At 40.7% G+C, this 26849-nt stretch overlaps 1 protein-coding gene across 3 annotated transcripts in view; it reads right to left on the bottom strand.

The window, feature by feature from the left end:
* RALGAPA2 (Ral GTPase activating protein catalytic subunit alpha 2) overlaps nucleotides 1–26849 on the bottom strand; it is a 321503-nt gene that overhangs the window by 244090 nt on the left and 50564 nt on the right. For all 3 annotated transcript variants that reach the window (XM_045981825.1, XM_045981826.1, XM_045981827.1), the window contains exons 4-7: nucleotides 23864–23921; nucleotides 8115–8158; nucleotides 5405–5582; nucleotides 4081–4196 (exon numbers count right to left, since the gene is read on the bottom strand). In XM_045981825.1, coding sequence (XP_045837781.1) covers nucleotides 4081–4196; nucleotides 5405–5582; nucleotides 8115–8158; nucleotides 23864–23921 — 396 coding nt within the window. The remainder of the gene's footprint in view (nucleotides 1–4080; nucleotides 4197–5404; nucleotides 5583–8114; nucleotides 8159–23863; nucleotides 23922–26849) is intronic.

Raw genomic sequence — 26849 nt, 5'->3', positions numbered from 1 at the left:
GCAGCCATCAAAAGAAATGAAATCTTGCCATTTGCGACGACGTGGATGGAACTAGAGCGTATCATGCTTAGTGAAATAAGTCAATCGGAGAAAGACAACTATCATATGATCTCCCTGATATGAGGACATGGAGAAGCAACATGGGGGGGTAGGGGGATAGGAGAAGAATAAATGAAACAAGATGGGATTGGGAGGGAGACAAACCATAAATGACTCTTAATCTCACAAAACAAACTGGGGGTTGCTGGGGGGAGGTGGGATTGGGAGAGGGGGAGCGGGCTATGGACATTGGGGAGGGGAGGCGAACCATAAGAGACTATGGACTCTGAAAAACAACCTGAGGGTTTTGAAGGGTCAGGGGTGGGAGGTTGGGGGAACAGGTGGTGGGTAATGGGGAGGGCACGTTTTGCATGGAGCACTGGGTGTTGTGCAAAAAGAATGAATACTGTTACGCTGAAAAAATAAATAAAATGGAAAAAAAAAAAAAAGGCCATTTATAATAAACAGGAATTAAGGAAATAATCCCTTGCAAGAATTTCACCCAATATTAGGGCGCCTGGGTGGCTCAGTGGGTTGAGCCACTGCCTTTGGCTCGGGTCATGATCTCAGGGTTCTGGGATCGAGTCCCGCATCGGGCTCTCTGCTCAGCAGGGGGCCTGCTTCCCTCTCTCTGCCTACTTGTGATCTCTTTCTGTCAAGTAAATAAATAAAATCTTTAAAAAAAAAATTTTTTTTCACCCAATATTACCTACATGAAAAATCAGTGTCATCAGAAGGCAAAGCTACAGAAACTTGGAAAGTGCACTGTCCTTATTAAAAGCAATCCCCAGGCTAAGACAAGCCAGGCCTGCCTGCCAGTCCAGCTACACCTGTCACAGGCTCTTAATACTGGTTAGAACACAGAGCACTCTAAAGCATAGCTTCCCAACCTCCTTCATGTCACAGCCCACTTAGAAAGTGGAAACATCTGTGCAGCAGCAGAGGTCAAAGGATGAGGGGCTTTGGCTGCCCCTGGGGCAGAGGGGCTCCACGTCCGTAACCTGTCAGCAGTTCTCAGGGTGAGCCAAGGGAGAAAGTCTGCTCGAGGACTCAGTAGAAAGAAGGGAGGGAAGAAGAGTGGGATGGATACAAACATAAAAAGTCTGTACATGATTCAGGGGGTTCACAGTCTGCATAAAAATGCCTATAACACCGGCATCCTTCCTCCAGTGAGATTCTGGGGATTATGTGGTATCTGAGGTTGCACAGCTCTTTAGCAACACATCTAGAATGAGAACCAAGTGTCCCAACACATCCAACTTCTCAATACTCCATGCCAACCTCTGGGGACAGATGTAATGTCCTACCACTTCTGAACAGATGGAATTTGAAATGCAGGTGGAATGGGCCAGTAGGGCCAAAATGCACAGCTTCTAGAAGACAACAGAATACTCTAGTTGGCGCTCGGGACTTTGGAGTCCTTGTGTTTCTGGTGCTGGCCAAAGGAAATGGAAGAGGAGAGCAGAAAAGATTGCCCAATAGGACAGAGTAGTCAGAAAGGGAGGCAAGGACCGAATCTTGAGGGACAGCAGAGAGAAACAATCCCCTTAAGAAAACTGGCAAGAATTCCTGCCTCACATTTCATCCATTTTGAGTTTATCTTTGTGAATGGTGTAAGAGAATGGTCGAGTTTCATTCTTCTATATATAGTTTTCTAATTTTCCCAGCACCATTTATTGAAGAGCCAAGAGGCCCTTCAACAGACAAATGGATAAAGAAGACGTGGTTCATATATACAATGGAATAATACTTAACCATCAGAAAGGATGAAATACCCACACCTAAATGGTGGCATTTGGGTTAACACAGATGGAACTGAAGGGGATTATACTAGGTGAAGTAAGTCAAGCAGAGAAAGACAATTTTCACATGATTTCACTCATACATGGAACATAAGGAATAGCACAGAGGACACTGGGAGAAGGAAGGATAACTGAAGGGGGGAAATCAGAGGTGGGAGACAAACCATGACAGACTATGGACTCTAGCAAACAATCTGTGGGTTTCAGAGGGGAAGGGGGTGGGGACATGGAGTAGCAGGGTGATGGATCTTAAGAAGGGCATATTGAGCATTGGCTGTTACACGCAAATAATCAATCACTGAACACTACATCAAAAACTAATGATCTAAAAACAATGAATACTGTTACGCTGAAAAAAATAAATAAAATGAAAAAAAAAACTAATGATCTATTGTAAGGTGACTAACACAATATAAATAAATAAAAGCAAAGTGGCAAGAAGAAAGGGAGGAGGAAAATAGGAAGAAAACATCAGGAGAGGAGAGAATATCATGAAGAAGGGGCAGTCATTGTCAGATCACCTGAAAGATTAAGTAAGGCAAACACTGAAGTGTCCCTCCTCTGGACTTGACCTCTAGACCTCCTTCATGGTCTTGGGCCTCTGTCTCAGCAGTGACAGGGCAGAGGCAGGTGGCATTGAGTGTCAGGAGAGGAGGTGGACTGAGCAGAGATTATAACATCAACAAACGTGGTTGTGGAGAACACAGAGACTGGACATAGTTCCTAGGAAGAACTCAGAGACGTGAGAAGTGCTGGCTGAGAGAAAAGAATTCAGTATCTTCTTTTCAAACCATACCAGAAATGCAGACTGGGGGAAAGAGATCATGATCTGAAATCATGAACTAATGATAGTAACTCTGTATTCAGTTGGTAAACTCAGAGAAAGGAACACATGACATCAAGTAGGTCTGTGCTGGTGGCACAGAGAGATACCTCCATATGCTTTCGCCCAAATCTTCCTGCCTGCTCTGCCTATTCCTGATCTGCCCAGTCAGCCTCTGGGCTTGCCTCCTCCTCCACCCCGCCTTGCTAGCATACGATCAGGGACCAGGAAGAAGCGAAGAGGCAAAAACAGACTCATGTACTATGATGTAATAGAAAACACACATGGGCCTCTGCCCCCATTTCCTGGCATAGAGCCCCTAAAACCCTTGTAATTTCCTAAGTGATAAGAGCACCGGGAGCATCTTTTCTTCTAATAACAACTCTGGGTGGGCTCCCAGATGGCTCCTGAGTGAGGACTCCTCAGCAGGAAGACCACGCCATGCCATGATTTGAACTTAGAGTCTTCAGCACCCTCACCCCATCCCCTCCATTCCTCCAGAGAGGGGAGAGGAGCTGGAAGCAGAGCATGTCTATGTGAGGAAGCCTCCATAAAAATCCCAGTAAGCAGGGGTTTCAGGGAACTTCCAGGTGAATAATCATATCCATGGACCAGGAGGGTAATGAACCACAACCCCACAGGAACAGACATTCCCGTGCTTGGGACCCTCCCAGACGGTGCCCTTTGTGTCTCTGCATCCAGCTGTTCATACCTTTATGAAATTTATGAAAGGTGGAATGGGCCAGTAGGGCCAAAATGCACAGCTTCTAGAAGACAACAGAATACTCTAGTCTGCTCTTGGGACTTTGGAGTCCTTGTGTTTTTATCATACCTTTCATAAACTGCTGAATGAAAACATATGTTTCCCAGAGTTCTGTGAGCCACTCAGTTGAACCTGAGGAGGAGTTAAGGAACCCCTGACTTGTAGCCAAGTTGTAGAGAAGTTGTAGGTAACCTGGGCCCCTCCTACTTATGACTGGCACCTGAATGTGATGGGACAGCTCACGGGACTTAGCCCTTAACCCATGGGATCAGATGCCATCTCAAGGCAGACAGCATCAAAGCTGAGTGAAACTACAGGACACCCAGCTGGTGTCGCAGAGTTGCCTGGTGAGGGAAAAACCCACGCACTCAGTAACCACAAGTATTAGAAGTGAAGTGTTCTGTGTGGATGTGGAAATAATATGAAAATAGATCAGAGAACTGAATTGCTTCCTTGACATACACACTCATACAAAATATTATGCATGCCAGGTCTTTGCTGATGTTATCTGGCACATATTCTAGTTCTAGTGAAGTACCACAAAGAATCACCTCAAAGAAAAAGCAAAATTAAAAATATGGATGAGCTGCAAGGTTTTCTCTTTCCCATCAAGAGGAAGACCATTCCTGAATTATCCATGATTTTGCTCTTACCTGAATAACCATATATTTCAACAGTATTTGAAGAAAAAAGCATGTTTGGTCCTCAGCGATCTTTTCCCCTGATATGGCTGGCAGGAGCGGGGTGATTTCTTCTGGATATATCTTTGCTGCAGAGTGGGGAAAAAAAAAGGAGAGTTCTTTCACCAGAGTTCAAAGGGTTTTTTTTAAAATGGCCTCCATTATGGGATTGGGAGGGAGACAAACCATAAATGACTCTTAATCTCACAAAACTAACTGGGGGTTGCTGGGGGGAGGTGGGGTTATGGACATTGGGGAGGGTATGTGCTATCGTGAGTGCTGTGAAGTGTGTAAACCTGGCGATTCACAGACCTGTACCCCTGGGGATAAAAATACATTATATGTTTATAAAAAAAAAAAAATTGGAAGGGAAGGTGAACCATAAGAGACTATGGACTCTGAAAAACAACCTGAGGGTTTTGAAGGGTCAGGGGTGGGAGGTTGGGGGAACAGGTGGTGGGTAATAGGGAGGGCATGTATTGCATGGAGCACTGGGTGTTGTGCAAAAACAATGAATACTGTTACGCTGAAAAAAATAAATAAATTTAAATACAAAAAAAAAAAAAAGTAAAATGGCCTCCATTAAAATACGTCTGCCCCTCCATTGGAACCTGCTCACACTGCACTCCAGGACAGTGTGCATCAAGGGCTTGGAAATATGGTACAAATGCCCATGAAGCCACCTCTCCCTCTAAACCATGCTTCTCTCTGCCAAATTCTGCTTTGGTCAGCCTAAAGATCAAGTATCTGTCACTGGGCAATAAAGTGATATGCATTAATCAATCAATGGCCCTAATTGGCAAGTTTCTTAAAAACTCATGGGACACAAATGGCTGCCATGACTACTCCCAGGAGGCAGCTACTGTCCTTCCACGAATGCAGCATGAAAATACACAGCTGGGTGAGCAGATGAATGTCCACTCATGAAACAATCATGATGAGGACAATAAACAGTAGTTTTGGATGGCAGATTTAAATCTCATTCACAGCCAAGAAAACACTCCAGATACATGATGTGTCTCTACTTCCTGCTATTCCCAACATCTGATTCCTCCCTTCCCTTCCTGTTTCCACCACTTCAGTAAATGTCTCCTGTCCTCATTTCATACAAAATAGGCTCTGATTCTTTCTATTTTAATGTCTGTAAGACTTTACTGTGAATATGAGCAGGGAATAATTCCTCCTCCGAGCCCATCAACGAAATAAAGATTTCTATTCAGGATCATGACAAACCGAGGAATCCCTCAATAGAACTTCAGAGTCATCTCAACCTGTAAGGCTGGCTAATGCTTCTCACCATCAGCCACACCAGGGCTAGGATTGATGAGTGTCTCCAGTGTACAGGGCCCTCTGGACGACATGATCGCTGGGAAACCAGGCACGAGGCAAGCAAAAATCAGCACCTGCTCTTCTGCACAGTTTGTCTGAAGTGCCTGAAGCCACAGAAGAAACAGCCTGATTCCTTCACATCTTATCTAAAAACAAAATTAAAGGCGACAAATTTAAACACGTTTATGCAGAGATGCAGTGCAACGCAGATTCAGTTCTGAGAAAGAAAAACTAGAAGTTAAAGGTACTGTTAAATTCCTGCACAAAGTTCTTAGTGACAAGGAAGCAGGTGTGCTGCAAGAAGCCCACGGGTGAGAACTTGGGGTTTGGAGCCACAGTGCCAGGGTTCCAATGCAGGCTCTGCTGCTTGCTGGCTTAGCTGGCCAGTGGAAAACCACTGAACTTTTCTCTTCGCATCAGTCTACCCCTCTGAAAAATGGGGTTCATAAGAGAATTTACCACAAAGCACTAGCACACAGTTGAGTGACTTACAACAGTGCCCATACCATCAACAGTCGGTTAATCACAAAAACAATGCGAAGATAATCATCCTCCAAATTTAGAGTGTGCTTTGAATAGGTTTTTGTATGTCACTACAATATGCACATGTATCATGTAATGTTCTTGAAATTTTTCAGAGCTAAATAAGACCTTGAAGACCTGGCTCAGTGGGACAGGGCAGCTCTCCAGCTTCCCTGCTTCATGTCCCTACTCTGCTTTCTCCAACAGCTTCCCTGTGCTCTGCGCGCCCAGCATGACTTGGTGGAATACATCACTCAAGCAGATGGGCCCTGTGTCCTCCTCTACACTCTACCCAGCTCTACCCCACTCCTAGAATTCAGGTAAGTACTTCTGTTTCTCTATTTCTAAATGGCTGAAAGGATAACACTAATATAAGAAATGAAATAAGGAAAAGAGATGAATAACAAGTCAGATGAAGCTGAAAGATGCAGTGAGCTCCAAATGCAGGCACCTGAGCTGAGTTGCCTGATCGCCTCTCAACTACACCAAGGTGGTACAGATTCCTTAAAAGGAAGTATTTAAGCCAAACGTGAAGCTCTCCTGGAAAGCTGAAAGAAGAAAGGGGAAGGGAGAGAGAGAGGGAGAGGTGAAAAGAGAAGGGAGGGGGGAAGTGAGAGGGGAAGGGAGAGGGAAAGGGAGAAGGGAAGGGAGAGGGAAAGAGAGAAGGGAAGGGAGAAGGAAAGGGAAAGGAGAGGAAGGGAAGGGGAGTGAAGGGGAGGGAAGGAGCAAACTTCACTGACTCCCCATAGAAGTAAAATCCACCAAGACAGATCCCATGTCGGAGACAGTTCTACTCCATCAACAGTGGATTCCAGGACACACTCTCAGACATGTCTGGAGACACACCATAGCTGAGGACAAACCTTCATGACCACTCACACCCATTCTCCTCTCCCCAAGCAGGCAAATTAAGTAGTGACAATGCTTAATATAACAGACAAAAAATGACATGGCTCTATGTATATCTAACCAAATTAGATTAAATTTAACAGGAGGATAGTTTCTACAAAATTCTACCATATCTCCAACTTTTTTCTTAACTGCATTTAAGTTAACTATAAATAAGGCCAATAATAAACACGAGGTCACAAAATGTAAGTTTAACTATGATTCTTAATTAAAAAGGAGGGATAGGGGCGCCTGGGTGGCTCAGTGGATTAAGCCGCCGCCTTCGGCTCGAGTCATGGTCTCAGGGTCCTGAGATCGAGCCCCGCGTCGGGCTCTCTGCTCCACAGGGAGCCTGCTTCCTCCTCTCTCTCTGCCTGCCTCTCTGCCTACTTGTGATCTCTCTCTGTCAAATAAATAAACTAAAATCTTTAAAAAAAAAAAAAAAAGGAGGGATAAAATATTGTGAAGCTAGGAATAGCTCACCTCCCTTTTTCAACATGTAAGAGATCGTTAACATAAAATTTAAGTGGTTATGAGTGTTTAAACTGGTATAAAAACAAAAAAATACATGAACTTATCAAAGGTACACACATAACTTGATTAGCTACAAGGGAATAACTTCTCATAAGATATATATTTCAGGCTGCTTCTTTTGCCATTTATGTTTTAGGGTCATCTTATCTAGTATCAAATGGCATCTATCAGTATAAAAGGTATGTTCATTTTAAAATAAGCCACATTAACCTAAAATACAAGATCAATCTGCTCCAAACAAATAGGTAAATATTCAAGAGGAGTAAGGCTCTGCTGCTCTTTTCTCCCATAATAGCTCTCAAAACCAGCAAAAACAATTCAGAGACAACTATAATTTTAACAAGACTACTGGAATGAACTGAATCCAGCGAATTCACTCTGAAGCTTGGAGAGGAACTGGCTTCCTCCTTTTCCTGATGATAAACGTGGAGCAGTTAGCATCTTGCCAATGGTTCCCTGACTGTACACAGCAGAGTCAAAATTAGAACTCCAGATTCCAAACTCTGAATCCCAAGCCCTGTTCTCTGAATAATATTTAAAGTGGGTATCACCGTAATTTATGAAATAAAAACAAAAACTCTTAACGATATTTGCCAAAAAATTTTCAATTGAAAATAAAAAGTCAGGTGGTGTTTAAAGATCCACTCCACAATGGCCTAATCTTGTCACTTTGAGGCACAAATAAATTTAAGAATGATGCAAAATGCCATTGCATGTTCAGCTAAAATAAATACCTTAACAGAATTTCCAGTGTGTAGAAGCTTCTTTAAAGTTGAGCCTGAAAGTTTAAAACACTGAGTTAGAAACAGAGTATATAAATTTATACCATATACACAAAAGAACTCAAAATGGATTAAGATATATTTTCTTTCTTTCTTTTTTAAAGATTTTATTTATTCATTTGACAGACAGAGATCACAAGTAGGCAGAGAGACAGGCAGAGAGAGAGGAAGGGAAGCAGGATCCCTGCTGAGCAGAGAGCCCGACGCCGGACTCGATCCCAAGACCCTGAGATCATGACCTGAGCCAAAGGCAGAGGCTTTAACCCACTGAGCCACCCAGGCACCCCTAAGATACATTTTCAAAGGTAAGTTATAGAAAGAAAATGTGTACTTATGACAAAAGATACAATTTTTTAAGAAATAGAAAACTGACCTTCAGAAACAAAGCAATGTCATACATAGGAGAGAGAGATATCTTTAAGATGAAAGTACTTTAAATATGAACCTCTTTAAAACTCTTAAAAAAGAGTCAAAATTATTGCTATTAAAGTAACATACATGCCCACAGCAGTTTAGATGTAAATACCTCATCAGGTATAAAGTGAATGATTTTTTCTAATCTCTAAAGTTAAAAATAAAACTTCTGCTCACAAAACATTCTGATGAGAACATTTTGCAAATACTCAAAACAGCATGTTTCTTTCCTGGTGGTGACAATCACATTTATGGGTTCAGTCCTCTAGTGGAATCTCTGGTCGCCGCCAAGGAGAAGGAATCAAAGTTTACTCAGAACTACACCAGTCAACTGCAAAAACTCTGGTGCTGCAGCCTGCTTCAGTGAGAAGTCTCTCTCATGAGGATGGAAACATATTACCTATTGTTCTGTAAATGTGTTCAGGTCTTAGTATGGAGATGGCTTAGCAAACCCTACCTAAATATCAGGTGTAGGCTCTCAATGGGATCTTAACCTGAAAGAAGGAAGCAATCTTTAAAAAGAAAAATGTATTGGAAATTAGGCAAGAAGACCTTCCCTTCCAAATTTTTCTGGGGAAAAAACTACTTAGATCTCCTGATGAGAAGTTTTAGGCAATAATTAAAACTTGGACATCAGGGGCACCTGGGTAGCTCAGTGGGTTAAGCCGCTGCCTTCGGCTCAGGTCATGATATCAGGGTCCTGGGATAGAGCCCTGCATCGGGCTCTCTGCTCAGCAGGGAGCCTGCTTCCCTCTCTCTCTCTCTGCCTGCCTCTCTGCCTACTTGTGATCTCTCTCTGTCAAATGAATAAATAAAATCTTTAAAAAAAAAAAACAAAAACTTGGACATCAAGTCATATTTTCCCCATGACCTTATTTCAAAGAGATGTTCCACCAAGAAACAAAGCCAGTCTCAGCAAATTCCTACAGGTGATCCTGATGTGGATACATATACGCATGTTAGTCAAATGCACACAATTTTGTAACTGCTGTGCCATTTAGAATACTGGGGCTTAGTGGAAACTCACCATTGTTAAGACTACATGACAGCACTAAGTCACCAGTGGTTTGTGAATGAGTAAGGGAAGTTAAGGTGCCCTCCTCCCTCTACTTCTCCTGTCATCAAACCCTCTCTAATAATTTTTGGTCTAGAGCCAGCAGCTACTGGGCTAAAGCTCTCTCACAGCTATGGTTGAAGTACCTGTACTCATGGACTGTTTTATCCCATACTTCTCCTTAATCCTTTGTCCCTTGCCTCCATGTTCATCCATTCTTGGGCAAAGTTTGGTATGCCTCAGTTTAGTATTGGCCCCAGTGTGCCCATGAGGACCTCAATAGTCAACAGACACTCCACTCCTCAAGAGATCTGAGATCAAGTCTGCACACACCACTCTCTTCCCAGACATCTGGCAATTCCATCATCTTGCAACACATTCTTGGAAACATTTTCTCCCGGTCATAGTGCATGACCACTGTTGTCAGCCCTTTTTCTTCTTACGATAGGCCCACAGTTTTATTTTTACCATTTGGCTTACCTACAGTTGTCTATATCCAATCATTTCTACATGGAGAGAAGAAAAATACTCACACAAAGGACAGAATTTATAAAGAGGCAGAAATGTCTGACCCATATCTGCCCATAGTCCATGACTTTTTTTTTTTTTTTAAATTAACCTGATAATTTGTTAGAGCAGCAATAGAAAATGAATACATACATATTTGGTCTATCCCATCTTGTTGTATTCTGAAACTCCTATAGGTGTGAAGTAGTAAAGCTTGGGAGTTACAAACCAGACTCAGAAGTCAGACTGCTAAGGTTCAAATCTAAGTTCCGCAATTACTGTATAACCTGAGTCAGTTCCTTAACTCATTCCTGAGTCTTCTCATCTGTAAAATGGGATACTAACAGTGCCTACTACAGCGGATTGTTAATGAAGTTTTAAATGAGTTCATATATGCAAATGGTTAGGAGAGTGTCTACTATTTGAAAAGTACATTTTACCCACAGGATAAGGCATCAGCTATTCTCTAAGGCACTCTTTTATTTTTTACTCTTTCTTTCTCTTTGTTTTTGAAGGAAGCTCTATGCCCAGCATGGAGCCCAACTCAGGGCCTGAACTCACAACACTGAGATCAAGACCTGAGCTGAGATCAAGAGTTGGGCGCTTAACTGACTGAGCCACCCAGATGACCACTGAGGCACTCTTTAATTAAGAACAACATTAGAAAGAAAATTTCTAATTTTTTGTAGTAGGGCCACATAGTATAGTATTTCAACATGAAAATCAGGGATAAATACTTGAGAGCTTTGCATGGCCACTTTAATATTTCTTAAGGTCCTAAGTTCACAAAGATATTGTTACTGTAACTACCATTATGAAATCCTTTTCATTTTAATTTCAAAAAGTTTCTCCCTATATATCACAACTTTTTGGACTTTTAAATACCCCATCCACACTATGGTTCTGCCCACCCCTATCTCCTTCAGGCGCCTCTTCAACCCTAGTGGTTGCCACTATATTGATTCATATGAAGAAAAAATGAATAAATGAGTAAATGAAATTAGTTGGACTAGATTCTATGAATTAGATTCAATTAATTGGACTGATTCTATGAACTCTAACTTCTAATGGCTATTGTATTCTATAAATATTCTTTAAATATTTAAATATATAAATATTCTTTAAATATTCTATAAATATTCTTTGAATGTGAGTCATTGCTTTTAAGGAGGGCTGGATCTAGGACAAGAAGAATGAGGAATCTGGACAAGATTTAAGGGAGCACCAAAAACTCAGTAATTAAAATAAGTTCTACTTTAACACAATAGCTTCTAAAAGTCAAAATTAATGCAAAAAAATCCAATGAACATTATTAAAGTTTTAAATAAGTACCAAAGTTCAGCTGAGCCATACTGGACCCTAAGGTAAAAGGAAAAATGTTTGCCACTATAGTTAGGTTTTTAGGGATTTTGAATGGTTAATTTTTTTCCAGAACATTTAAGTGTTGAAAAAATAATGAAAAAACAAAATCTCAATATCAAACAATCAAAAAGTATTAAAACTCACCATTAGCTTAAGATTTTGTTTATAACACAGTATGCATTATAATTTTATTTTCCTGGCTTTAATGGAACAAATTCAGCAATATTTTCAAAATCTTCTTTGCTTATCCCATTTTCAACTGTGAGAACTGCAAGGCTTGACAATTTCTCTTGACAAAGTAACAATATTTAGATACCTTTTTAAGGCCAATAGTTCATACGTAATCTAACTTTAACATTATAAAATGGTTTATTACTTGGTTTCAATTTTTTAAAAAACTCTCTATCATGCCTCAAAGCAAATAACAAACAAAGGCAGTATACCACACCAGGAAAGGTATAAGAACGCAGAGAAACAGACTTTGGGTTGTGCTAGCATGCAAGGTGTGTTGGAAAGTTGCCAGTCAAGCAGGAACACAATTTTCTGGCAATACAGTATCTATGGAAAGCACTCGGAGGCCAATAATCTGCGGAAGAATCTGAAATTAATCTCAGAAGGAATCAAGGATTTAAATGTGAAACACATTAACTACAGAATTTCTAAAAGAAAACATAGAAGATCTTTGTGATCTTGAGCTAGGTAAAGATTCCTTAGGTTACCAAAAGCGCAATCCATATTAGAAAAATTTATAAACTGCACTTTATAAAAACTAAAAGCTTTTCCTCTTTGAAGGGCACAATTAAGGGAATGAAAAGACAAGTCAGAGATGGGGAGAAAATATTTCCAAGTCACATAGCTGATAAAGCACTTAAATCTGGAATATATAAAGAACTTTGAAAACTCAATATTAAGAAGACAAACAACCCAATTAAAAATATGGTCAATCAATTCAAATGTAGAGGCTGCCCAAGACATACAGATGGCAAATAGCACAAGAAAGATGTTCAAGATCACTACTCATGAGAGAAATGTGAATTAAATCCACAATAAGATACTACTACCACTAAAATGAAAACACTGATCACACTAAGTATCAGTGAGAATGTAAAGTAACTACAACTGTCATACTGCTGGCGAGAATGTCAACCATTACGGGAAGCAGTCTGGCTGTTAAACACAGAACTTTACACATTTCAGCCATTCCATTCAAGAGACAGGAAAGCACGTGTGCACATAAAGACTTGCACACAAATGTTTACAGTAGCTTTTTTATAGTCAAACACTAGAAGAAACCCAAATGCCCATCAACAACTGATAGACTGGATAAACAAACTATGGTGTATCTATACAACGGAATGCTATACTACTCAGAAATGAACTATTAATAACTGCACCAAGACAAAAGAACCTCGAAATAATTATATTGAGTGAAAGAAGCCAAAGAAGAGTATATACTACATGATTCTATTTCAGTAAGATACTAGAAAATCAAACTAATCTAAATTACAAAAAGCAGATCAGTGTTGACCCGGGGACTGGGCAGGTGGGTGGGAAAAGGGCATAAGAAAACCACGGGGGGGGGGGGGCAGGCGGGGAGAAGACAAGATGGCAGAGAAGTAGGCGGCGATGTTTCGACTGGTCCCCTAAATGAGATGATTACCTACCAAAGAACTCTGATCACCAATGAAATCAGCCTGAGATTAGAATTATACACTTCTGGATCTCTATGGAGGCAGAAGACGCCAGTGGATGGGTAAGGTGGAGTGGGAACATCAGACTGATATCAGAAGATAAACAAAAGGGGAAGGGAGCCACCAGAAGTGACCTATTGGAAAGTAATACCCCAATACAAGAGTGCCCGGTGATTGGGGACCAGCATTGGAGTCTGGTTGAAAGCACTCAAAAAGAGCAAAAGATCTTAAGGAGAAATTGGTGGAATTTGGTGGTGAGGGACAGGGCCTTAAGCCCACGGACCCAGGAGAGCCACCACTGGTGGGTGGAACCAGACAGCGCAGCGAAGAAGCCAGGTCTTGTTCCCTGAGCCGCCAGCGCGCCTGAGAACATCTAGGTGGCGGTGCCCATTAGGGAGTCTGGTGTGATGCCAGCCTGTGCTCTCTAGAACCACAGCCTTTTGTGCTCTGCACCTGTGCTGTGCAACCAGCGTCTGAGTCGCGCTCCACGCCCTCCCCTGAGAAAGGTCTGTGTGGGTGCTCTCTAGGACCAGGAGATTTTGAACGGGCCAATGTGAAAATCTCCGTGTGCTATCTCTGGTTGGGACCTCTCTGGCAGTCTGGACCTGCCCAGACAGCCAAGGCTAGTATTTCTCGTGGTTTTCAGTACAAGGTTTTCGGTACAAGCGGGAGTTCCGGTGACTCCAGAGACTGTGACTGGGGATGTGCTCTGCCAGTGGCAGAGGGGGAATTTATGTGCTCTGGAGCACCCAGAGGGGAACAGACTAAGACTTCTGAGATGGAGGTCTGGGTGCAATCTGCTTTCCTCTAAACCTCCAAAGAACCCCAAAAGACGCCAACAGGAGAAAAAACAAACAAACAAACAAAAAACCTCCAGAAAACATAAACCTGAAAAACCGGCTTCCTCAGAGCCCAGCCCCTGGATGGGGGTAGGAGGACTCAACTCTAGCAAGATTCCCTGAAAAACCACATGGAAGGCCCCTCCCCCAGAAAGCCAGCCAAAAACCACCCCCCGACAAAAAAAAAAACAAAAAAAAAACAAGAGGACAACCACTACTTCATAGATACAACTTTTATTTTTAATTCGTTCCCACTATTCTGTTTTCATCTTTTAAAAATATATAACTTTTACCGTCACAATGAGATGTTCAGTACATCAAATTCCATAATAACCTTTTAACCTGAACTTTTTTGATACATATACCTGAGTTTTTCTTTTGCTTTTCTATTTATTTATTTGTTTGTTTGTTTGTTTTAAAAAAATATTCATATGGAGATAAGCTTCAAGTTAATTCCCTTTCCCCAATAAATGCTACTCCTATATGTAAACCAGTTTTAATCCCCTTAACCTCAGGAAAGTTGAGTCCTTTAACAAAGATATCAAAATACATCCAGGAAGAATCAAAATAACCTTCCTCGTCCTACTAAGAATTTATAACCACCCTCCCATCTTTTTCTTCTGTCAGTGTTTCTGTGTATTTGTTTTTGTTCTGGTAGTATATAAATCTTATACTTGGGGTTCATTTTGGCCGGGTTCCTTTTATTTATTATTTTTTTTTCCCTCTTGTCATCTACTTTTGTTGATCTTTTTGTCTGTTTTTGTTTGTATACTTTATAAATCTTACCTTTGGGGCCCATTCGGGCTGGGCCTTCTCTTTTATTTTTTCTTTCCTTTTTTTTTTCCTGTCTCTCTCTCTCTCTCTCTTCTTTTTTCTTTCTTTTTGGTGGGGACTCTCGATTGCTCAGAAGCGTTCCATACTGTGCCTTGCCTGCACCACAGCTGATACATTCAGCTACACATTCGTTCAGCCATCTCTCACCAAAATGACTGGGAGGAGGAATGCCCAACAGAGGAAAAATTCAGAGACTGGGCCCGCTCCATCAGAGCTTTTGGATATGGACATAAACAGTATATCAGAAAGGGAATTCAGGCTAACAATTATCCAGGCAATAGCTAGGCTGGAGAAGGCCTTTGATGACAAAATGGAATTGATTAGAGCAGAAGTGAAAGCCACCAGAGATGATGTTAATAAAGCTCTCAATGAGTTCCAATCTAATTTAAATTCCCTAAAAGCTAGGGTAACTGACCCAGAAAATAGAATTAGTGATCTGGAAGACAAACTGATAGAGAAAAAGGATCAGGAGGAAGACTGGAACAAAAGCTTAAAAGCCATGAAAACAGAATTAGGGAAATAAATGATGCCATAAAACATCCCAACGTCAGATTTATTGGAATCCCTGACCGGGAGAAGAAAGAAAGAAGACTAGAAGATGTAGGTGAACAAATTCTTCATGAAAATATTCCCAATCTGGCAAATGGAACCAGCGCTCCTGTACTAGACGCAGAAAGGTCTCCCCCCAAGATCATAGAATCTAGAAAGACCTCAAGACACCTAATTGTGAAAATGATCAATTATAATTTTAGACAGAAACACTTGAAAACGGCTAGGGGAAAGAGATTCCATAAGTACAGAGAAAAGCCCATCAGAATAACGTCACACCTGACCACAGAAACCTGGCAAGCCAGAAAGGGCTGGCATGATGAATTCAGGGCACTAAATGAGAAGAACATGCAGCCAAGAATACTTTATCCAGCAAGACTGACATTCAAAATGGCTGGAGAGATAAAGAGCTTCCAAGACCAGCAAGGTTTAAAAGAGTATGTGACCACCAAGATGGCACTACAAGAAATATTAAGGGGAGTTCCATAAAAGAGGAAAAAACCCAAGATTATCATTGAACAGAAATATATGGAGTCAATCTATAGACACAGAGACTTCACAGGTAACACGATGTCAATAAAAACTTCTCTCTCAATAATCACTCTCAATGTGAATGGCCTAAATGCGCCCATAAAATGGCACAGGGTGGCAGATTGGACAAAAAGACAGAACCCATCCATATGTTCTCTACAAGAGACCCAATTTGAACCTAAGAATACATCCAGACTGAAAGTGAAGGGAAGGAGCAGCATCTTTCATGCCAATGGGCCCAAAAGAAGGCTGGGGTAGCAATTCGCATATTAGATAAATCAGATTTTAAACTAAATACTAGTCAGAGATACAGAAGGACACTACATAATTCTTAAAGGGACTATCCAGCAAGAAGATCTAATAATTGTAAATCTTTATGCCCCCAATATGGGAGCAGCCAATTACATAAGAAAACTGTTAATCAAGATAAAGAGTCATATTGATACGAATACATTAATAGTAGGAGATCATCCAAGCAGAAAATCAATAAAGAAACAAGAGCATTGAATGACACATTGGACCAGATGGACCCCGTAGATACATACAGAACGTTCCACCCTAAAACAACAGAATACTCATTCTATTCGGGTGCACATGGAACCTTCTCCAGAACAGACCAGACACTGGGTCACAAATCAGGGCTCAACTGATATCAAAAGACTGAGATTATTCCCTGCATATTCTCAGATCACAATGCTTTGAAACTGGAGCTCAACCACAAGGAAAAGTTGAGAAGGAACCCAAACACCTGGAAGCTAAAGACCAGAATGGCTGGATCAACCAGGAGATCAGAGAAGAACTTAAGCGATTCATGGAAACCAATGAGAATGAAGACATTTTGGTCCAAAACCTATGGGATACAGCAAAGGCGGTCCTAAGGCAGGGGAAATACATAGCCATCCAATCCTCCCTCAAAAAAACTGAAAAATCCAGAATACACCAGCTGTCTCTACACCTTAAAGAACTGGAGAATCAACAACAAATTAAATCAACTCCACACACAAGAAGGGAAATAATCAAGATTAGAGCAGAGATCAATGAGGTAGAAACTAGAGATACAGCAGAACGCATCAATGAAACTAGAAGTTAGTTTTTTGAAATAATCAATAAGATCGATAAACTATTAACCAAAGTAATCCAAAAGAAAAGAGAGAAGGCCCAAATTTATAAAATTATGAATGAAAAGAGATCACAACACACACCAAGAGAATAGAAACAATCATCAGAAATTATTATCAACAGTTATATGCCAATAAGTTAAGCAACCTAGATGAAATGGATGCATTCCTAGAAAACTATAAACTTCTAAAATTGAACCAGGAAGAAAGTGACAACCTGAATAGACCAATGTCTAGTAACGAGATTGAAGCAGTGATCAAAAACCTCCCAAAACACAAGAGCCCAGGACCTGACGGATTCCCTGGGGAATGCTACCAAACTTTCAAAGAAGAAAAAATACCTATTCTCCTGAAGCTGTTTCAAAAAACTGAAACAGAAGGAAAACTTCCAGACTCTTTTTACAAAGCCAGCATTATGCTAATCCCCAAACCAGGCAAAGACTCCACCAAAAAGGAGAATTTCAGACCAATATCCCTGATGAATATGGATGCTAAGATTCTCAACAAAATTCTAGCTAATAGGATCCAACAGCATATTAAAAAGATTATCCACTATGACCAGGTGGGATTCATCCCTGGGTTGCAAGGATGGTTCAACATTCGCAAATCAATCAATGTGATAGAACAAATCAATAAGAGAAGAGAGAAGAACCACATGGTCCTCTCAATTGATGCAGAAAAAGCATTTGACAAAATCCAGTATCCGTTCCTGATTAAAACGCTTCAAAGTATAGGGATAGAGGGAACATTCCTCAACTTCATAAAATCTATCTATGAAAAACCCACAGCAAATATCATCCTCAATGGGAAAAAGCTGACAACCTTCCCTCTCAGATCAGGAACACAACAAGCATGCCCACTCTCACCACTCTTGTTCAACATAGTATTAGAAGTCCTAGCAACAGCAATCAGACAACAAACAGAAATAAAAGGTATCCAAATTGGCAATGAAGAGTCAAACTCTCTCTCTTCGCAGATGACATGATACTTTAGATGGAACACCCGAAAGACGCTACCCGCAAACTACTAGAACTCATATAGTAATCCAGTAATGTGGCACGATACAGAGTCAAAGTACAGAAATAAGTTGCTTTCTTATACACTAACAATGAAAACACAGAAAGGGAAATTAGAGAATCGATTCCATTTACTATAGCACCAAGAACCGTAAGATACCTGGGAAGAAACCTAAGCAAACAGGTACTCAAGGAACTACAGAACATTCATGAAAGAAACTGAAGAAAACACAAAAAGATGGAAGACCATTCCATGCTCATGAATTGGAAAAATAAACATTATTAAAATGTCTATACTGCCAATACTTTCAATGCCATTCTGATCAAAATTCCATCAGCATTTTTCAAAGAGCTGGAGCAAACAATCCTAAAATTTGTAAGGAATCAGAAGAGACCCCGAATTACTAAGGAAATGTTGATAAAGAAAAACAAAACTGGGGGCATCACATTGCCTGATTTCAAGCTTTACTACAAAGCTGTGATCACCAAGACAGCATGGTACTGGCATAAAAACAGACACATAGACCAGTGGAACAGAGTAGAGAGCCTAGATATGGACCCTCACCTCTGTGTCAAATAATCTTCGACAAAGAAGGAAAAAAATATATGGTAGAAAAAAGTCTCTTCAATAAATGGTGCTGGGGAAATTGGACAGCTACACATAGAAGAATGAAACTCGACCACTCTCTTACACCATACACAAAGATAAATTTGAAATGGATAAAAGACCTCAATGTGAGGCAGGAATCCATCAGAATCCTAGAGGAGAACATAGGCAGTAACCTCTTCCATATCAGCCACAGCAATTTCTTTCAAGGTATGTCTCCAAAGGCAAAGGAAACAAAAGCGAAAATGAATTTTTGGGACTTCATCAAGATCAAAAGCTTCTGCACAGCAAAGGAAACAGTCAACAAAACAAAGAGGCAACCGACCTGGGAGAAGATATTTGCAAATGACAGTATAGACAAAAGGCTGATATCCAGGATCTATAAAGAACTTCTCAAACTCAACACACACAAAACAGATAATCATGTCAAAAATGGGCAGAAGACATGAACAGACACTTCTCCGATGACGACATACAAATGGCTATCAGACACATGAAAAAATGCTCATCATCACTAGCCATCAGGGAGATTCAAATTAAAACCACATTGAGATACCACCTGACACCAGTTAGAATGGCCAAAATTAACAAGACAGGAAATAACGTGTGTTGGAGAGGATGTGGAGAAAGGGGAACCCTCTTATGCTGTTGGTGGGAATGCAAGTTGGTGCAGCCACTTTGGAAAGCAGTGTGGAGATTCCTTAAGAAATTAAAAATAGAGCTTCCCTATGGCCCTGCAATTGCACTACTGGGTATTTACCCCAAAGATACAGATGTAGTGAAAAGAAGGGCCACCTGTACCCCAAAGTTCATAGCAGCAATGGCCACGGTCGCCAAACTGTGGAAAGAACCAAGATGCCCTTCAATGGACGAATGGATAAGGATGATGTGGTCCATATACACTATGGAGTATTATGACTCCATCAGAAAGGACGAATACCCAACTTCTGTATCCAGATGGACGAGACTGGAAGAGATTATGCTGAGTAAAATAAGTCAGGCAAAGAGAGTCAATTATCATATGGTTTCAATCATTTGTGGAGCATAAGAAATAACAGGGAGGACATGGAGAGTAGAAGGAAGTTGGGAGAAATTGGAGGGGGAGACGAACCATGAAAGACTATGGACTCTGAAAAACAATCTGAGGGTTTTGAAGGGGTGGGAGGTAGAAGGTTGGGTTAGCCTGGGGATGGGTATTACGGAGGGCACGTATTGCATGGAACACTGGGTGTGGTACATAAACAATGAATTCTGGCACACTGAAATTAAAAATAAATAAATAAATAAATAAGAAAACCATTGGGGATAAAGAGGATGTGTGCTCTCTCTCTCTACACACACACACACACACACACACACACACACACACACACTGGAATACTATGCAGCCATCAAAGGAAATGAAATCTTGCCATCTGCAACAACGTGGATGGAACTAGAGGTATAAAGCTGAGTGAAGTAAGTCAATCAGAGAAAGACAATTATCATATGATCTCTCTGATATGAAGAATTTGAGAGGCAGGCTTGAGAGGGGCTATGGGGGGTAGGGAAAGAAAATATAAAACAAGGTGGGATTGGGGAGGGAGACAAAGCATTAGAGGCTCTTAATCTCATGAAACAAACTGAGGGTTGCTGGGGCGTGGGGAGTAGGGATAGGGTGGCTGGGTTATGGACATTGTTGGGGAGGATATGTGCTATGGTGAGTGCCATGAAATGTGTAAGACTAATGATTCACAGATCTGTATCCCTGGGGCAAATAATACACTATATGTTAATTTAAAAAAAACATTGTGGGGGCGCCTGGGTGGCTCAGTGGGTTAAGCCTCTGCCTTCGGCTCAGGTCATGATCCCAGGGTCCTGGGATTGAGTCCCACATCGGGCTCTCTGCTCAGCAGGGAGCCTGCCTTTCCCTCTCTCTCTGCTTGCCTCTCTGCCTACTTGTGATCTCTGTCTGTCAAATAAATAAATAAAATCTTAAAAAAAAAAAAACATTGTGAATGATGGCTATGTTCATTATCTTGATTGTCATAATGATTTCACAGGTATACACCTACGTCAAAACTTCTCAAAACTAACATTATCTACACATATCATTTATTGTATGTCAGTTATACTCCCAAAAAAGAGCTGCTTTTTTAAAACGGAAAAAACAGAGCAGGTGGTCTGGAAGCAACTAAGTGAAAAACCAGGAGGAGAGAGGCTGTGCTCAAATACAGGTCTGTATGATGACAAGGGTGCAGAAGATTAAAAAAGTCAGGAAGCCATGGAGGGTGAGGGGTCGAGGAGCTGATGGGTAACCTGGCAAGAAGGGAAAGGACTCAGAGACAGCTAAGCTATTAAAAAAAAAAAAAAAAAAAAAGGCAAATAAGCAGATCAGGAGACATGGCAGTAATGAGGACAGATAAGACCTAGTCAAGGGAAAGGTTTCCACAGAGTAGGTGGAGGATGAGGTCTGGAATGGGCCTTAGAGAAAAGGAAGACCATGATCTCACTCCCACAGGCCTGGGGGAGACAAAGAAGCCTGAGAGAAAAGTCAAGTTTCACAAAGCTGAGGAGGTGAAACCAAGAGGCTGAGGCTCTAGGGCTGTTGCTTAGACCAGTAAGAGGATTTCCAGAGGGTTGATGACAAAGTGGGAAGGAAGGCAAGAAATGCAGGGCAATGATTTTGAAAGCACCCCAGAGAGGACCCTGGGATAACACCTAGTAGATCAAAGAGGCATTAGGCCCAGCCACCACCTGGTGGACACCAAGGCAGGCAGGGGCCCTGTAGTTCAGCCTGGCTGTGATGCATCTCTGAGGGACCCTTACTGTAAAGTCCACAAGAAACCCTGCTCCCTCAGGAACACGGGCTTGTGCTGTGTCCTGACTATGAGCCACCCAGGGAGAGCTGTCCAGTTCGGGGTTCTGAACAGTAGTTAGGGCCCAGTGAACTGTAGAAACTTTGAGAAATATAGCTGCTCAGAAGTTGTGTTCACATCCCAAGCACTGTCAGGCCACTGGGAAGCCCAAGGTATAAAGCAAGGGATACTCTTAAAAAGTCATAAACAAATCTGCGTTTAATTATCCACTAGTTTTTATATTATGTATAAGAAGAACCCAGTGGAACAAACTGGATTAATAATGACTCCTATAAAAAACCCATGCGGTAATGTGTGTACTTTCCACTTGAGCCCAACACTTTAAACGCAATGGCTATTTATTTTGAAGATTTTTGATATAAAACATCTCTAGTACAAAATAAACCCTTTAAAAAGCTGCTTGTACCTGCACTCTTAACCAGTCATGTGGTAATAGTAGCCAGAGTTAAGGTAATCCCCTACACCACCTCCTACATACATAAAATCTCACAGCACAAATAGCAAATGAATTTCTACACCCAGTCCCAGTAAGGTTATCCAGGCTGAGGGGGGCCTATTCATCTGCAGACATTTTACAGTACTCTCTGTAGCAAACGAGGACGGTTTTCATAGACAGGACATAAGCAGAATGGACAGATTCTATCTAGCGCAAATACACAATTCTGCATGCACTTATCCTTATCTTCATCCATTCCCGCAACACCATGGAGTATTACAAGTCCCTATGATTCCTCTTCAGATTATACTTACCATTTGATTTTTAGATTTTTACCCTAAATACACATCAAGTATCAATTAACAGAAATGCTATCAATAATGCTATAATTTAAAGGAAAACCTTCTTTGTGTATTTGAAAGATTTAAAGACCAAGGCATTGGTCTTTACATTACATTAAATCTTTACATTAAATCAAGTAATGATTTAATCATTCAGTTCAGTAGATGTATTTATTATATATACTTCACCAAACAGTTCCGTTTATAGAACGGTCCATTATATTTTTCATGTAAGTAGGACTAAATGGAATTTGGGATTCTTAATTTTGAAATATCCACAGAACATGTCATGTTCTTTCAGGTCCCAGGTCTTTCACAGATCAATCTCCCAAGCAGGAAACCCTTTCCACACTTCTATTTCAAGCCTCAGGTAGAGATTACCTCTCTTGAAGCCTTCCTCAAGTCCTCTGAAGAGAATTGTTCAACTTTCTTCATTGCTACCATTAGTACATTTTTCGTAGTGGCAATTATACTGTAATTTTTTTTTTCAAACTTATCCCCTACCCTGGCAATCAGCTTATACCATGAAATATTCTTTGTTTCTGCCCCAGAACTTTGTTTCTCCCTCAATAGGTATTTGAATGAATGAATGATGAGGGAGTTAAGATCCCATTATGACATTACATTCTCCTCAATATGATCATCTGGCAAGGAGGTAAACAGGGAGAAAGACCAAACCAGACACTCTTTAAACAGAAAGTAGGAGTCACAGTCAATAGCACAAATTACATGAGTTGTGCCATGAATCGGGCAGAGATGCTAACTTGGCTATATTTCAAGTTCCCTCCTGCTGCCACATCTGAAAGCTTTCAAACAGAGGAACTCTGCATCAGTGAGAAAGTCTTGGAGAACAAGCTATTTTTATAAGAAAAAAAAATAAAAAGTTACTTAAAAATACTCTGGATTACCTGGCAATTCACAGACCTGTACCCCTGGGGATAAAAATACATTATATGTTTATAAAAAAATGAAAAAAAATACTCTGGATCAAATATTTGTCAATTTGGTGCACAGGAATTCCCTGGAGCTCTTGTTAAAAATGCAGACTGATCTGGTAGGTCCGGCTGGGGCATAACATTCTGCACTTTCTAACAAGCTCTTAGGTGAGGCCAATGCTACTGTTCTGCAAACCATCCTTTTTAAGGAGCATATGTGGTGCAGGGATAGATATTCTATTTTCCTCCAAAGTCCAAGTGGGACTTGTCTTACATTTAACCAGCATGCCCTTGTTACCATTCCTTGTTGTAACCTAGTATTGAAGGTGCCAATTATATAAAACATTACTGAAAAGTCAACTGATTTTATAGAATAAAATCTATAATTTTAGAAATCTTTAAATTTTCTGGACTCTGAAAAACAACCTGAGGGTTTTGAAGGGTCAGGGGTGGGAGGTTGGGGGAACAGGTGGTGGGTAATAGGGAGGGCACGTTTTGCATGGAGCACTGGGTGTTGTGCAAAAACAATGAATACTGTTATGCTGAAAAAAATGAATAAAATGGGGGAAAAAAAGAAATAAAAAAAAAGAAATCTTTAAATTTTCTTACCTATACTCTGGTAATGCCATCGAAAGAAAATTCGTTCAGGTAGAAATTGCAGTATTTTCTATAAGACAAATGTAAAAAAAATTGTTAAGATTTAAAGACAAAATGAACTACACACTTCAAGATAGTACTATGTATGTATGTATGTATGTATATATATACACGAAGTGTGTGTGTATGTACATACACGCATATATATATATATATATATACATATATATATATATATCTCAGAAAAGAAAAGATAAAAGCTATTCTAATAGCGTAAATAGTGTGCTTGACCCTGTAGCCCATGGGACAGTGTCTTTTACTAGCCCCAAACAACTTTTCTTCATTGAATGCCTTAAAGGCATCACTGTTCCAAGTTCAATTTCTCCTAAAAGAAAACAAGAAAAACAAGGGAAAAAATCCCTAAAACAATCATTTTATCTTAATTAAAATCATAGCCTTTGCTTAAGTTCGTATTAAAAGAATAATTTCTCAAATGCCAGATTCCCTATGTTTCTGCTTTTCATCTTCCACTTTCCCTTCCCATTATCATCATTATTAGTCTCTAGACAAGGACCAGTGTCAGGAAGAAAGATGAACATCCAGAAGGATAAGACTGTGAACATACAGTGGGTTAACAAAATGAAACTGCTGTCAAGAATTTCTTGAAATTAGTAGCTAAAAATAAGTTTAAGATTGCAATTAGGAATTTCACACCCTTCACCCCACATACTGGAAGATACAATAAGGAATCAATGAGTGACATACAAGAGTATTTAGCTAATAAAAGTAGCTTTTCCAAAAAAAAAAAAAACCCAAATGACCTTTTTCTTTTTTTCCCCCACTTATTTTTCCAATAAGTTTTGCCAGGTTATTCTTGGGTCATAAGCTTCTTTGTATTTTCTCGGCAACCACCTTGTTAAGAAATTTAGAAATCCAAAAACTAATCAATATATATTTCATGGTATTGATAACACATCCCTATTTGACCATAACAAATAACAAATCCCCATTCTAGGTTTATCTAGGCTAACGGTCTAACACTGAGAAAGATGAAGGAAAAACATGTATATCCAAATCTCCTGAATAAGTATATTTCCCAGCTCATCAACTGCCTCCTCCATCTGAGGCAGCCTGAGGTTTGGTTTTCATTTTCTTGTCTTAACTTCCCCCTGGGTCAGTAACATATACTTGTCTTACTTCATTTGTTCCCATTTGACAACCATGAACATGTAAGAACATCTCCTGATGTTCTGAGAAAAGGCATGACAGGTAAACTTCCATCAGACACGGGGACTTTAATGGCACGGACTCCTTGCTCCCCTGGAGGCTTTTCCATCCACAGCCTTGTGCCCATGGTGCTGCCTCACCATTCCTCTCACTGCAGGCACCACCTCCACACAGGGGCCTTTCTAGGCCCTCTTTCTTTCTGGGCACCACCTCACCACTACTCTGAAGCTCTCTCTATCACCTCTTCTGTCATCTTCCTAGCCCTTGACCCTCCCTGAAGTCACCTTAACCTTCACTCATTCAAAGGTGGTATTCCCTCCACCAGAGTGTCAGCCCTGAGAAAAAGAATACTTCTGTCTTTTCTCTGAAGCATCCCCAGCACCAAGAGCATGGCTGGCACACAGCATGTGCTCAAATAAATACTCAGGAGAAGAATAATGTAGGCTTTTTACTTGGACAACTGTTTTGAGTATTACGAGTTTCCTAATCTTTGCTATGATCCTCTCTTCACGTTAACATAAGATGGACCTGATCTTTCCCTACAGGTCACTGATTTAACGATATTTACATGAAAATACATTAAAATGTGTGGGCATTTTTAAAACCCTAAACTTAGTAAAGAAAATCTAAATTTAAAAAAAAAAGCTGTATAATTGAAAAGAACTAATTTTTCAAGATTTGACAAACATAAACAAGAAAATATAAATGTATTTAGTTACAGTCTTTGTTATAAATTCTTTACACCACACATCTACACGGATGAACATGCTACACAGACTACACTGAAGATTATTTCTGATTATATATATGAAAAGTGGTATGTAGCTGATCACATGCTGACAATCACTCACAGGAGTTCTCCCCTACATTTCCATTTCAGAATTCCTCTAGAACATGTCAGCTCTCCGTATCTCATAGCCCGTAACTCTACAGGGTATCTTATATCTTGTCTGACTACATGTTCATGCTGACACACACTCAAACGCACTTATAAACACACAATGGGCACATGCACATCAAACCCCATTTACTGAAAAATACCTACACATTTGATACCAAGCTTGGCATCTGTAATGCAGAAATAAAGTAAATATTCACGAACTATTTCGTTCTTCCTTATAAAGGTTTCGTGATTAGTGGGCAACAGAGCGGATGAAGAAAATACCATTCCAGAGGAAATAAAAGCCTGACAGAAGTTTCCCTGAGAAGGGGTGCCGGGGTGGTTCAGTGGGTTAAAGCCTCTGCCTTCGGCTCGGGTTATGATCCCAGGGTCCTGGGATCGAGCCCCACATCAGGCTCTCTGCTGGGCAGGGAGCCTGCTTCCTCCTCTCTCTCTCTCTCTCTCTTCTGCCTGCCTCTCTGCCTACTTGTGATCTCTGTCAAATAAAAAAAAAAAGAAGTTTCCCTGAGGAGCTGTGGAGGGGAGGGGAAAGCAACTCATCTCAGTAGAAGCTTCACAGAATGGTTCCAGGAAAAAAGGACTCCTGAGTGGAGACTTACAGCATTAATTAAATTAGCCTAGTGGAGAATAGGAACAAAAGAGCATGTATGAAGGCCAAGAGGCAAAGACAGCCTGGTACCTGAAAGGAACACCAGCAGCAAGAGAACCCACTTGGCTGGCAGGTAGATGAGGAGGGGAGGAGAAGAGCCTGGAGAGGCAGAGAGGCCATGATCTCAGGGAGCACTGTGCAGTCACTGAATGGGTTCCAGCTGGAGAGGAAATTAAGATGGCTGAGAGGAGAGGCAGAGATATCAAGGAAGACGCAATGGT

Source organism: Meles meles, chromosome 16 (genome assembly GCF_922984935.1).
Source record: "Meles meles chromosome 16, mMelMel3.1 paternal haplotype, whole genome shotgun sequence".
NCBI lineage: Eukaryota > Metazoa > Chordata > Mammalia > Carnivora > Mustelidae > Meles > Meles meles.
The sequence above is the reverse complement of the archived record's forward strand: the minus strand, read 5'-3'. Positions and strand labels throughout refer to the sequence as shown.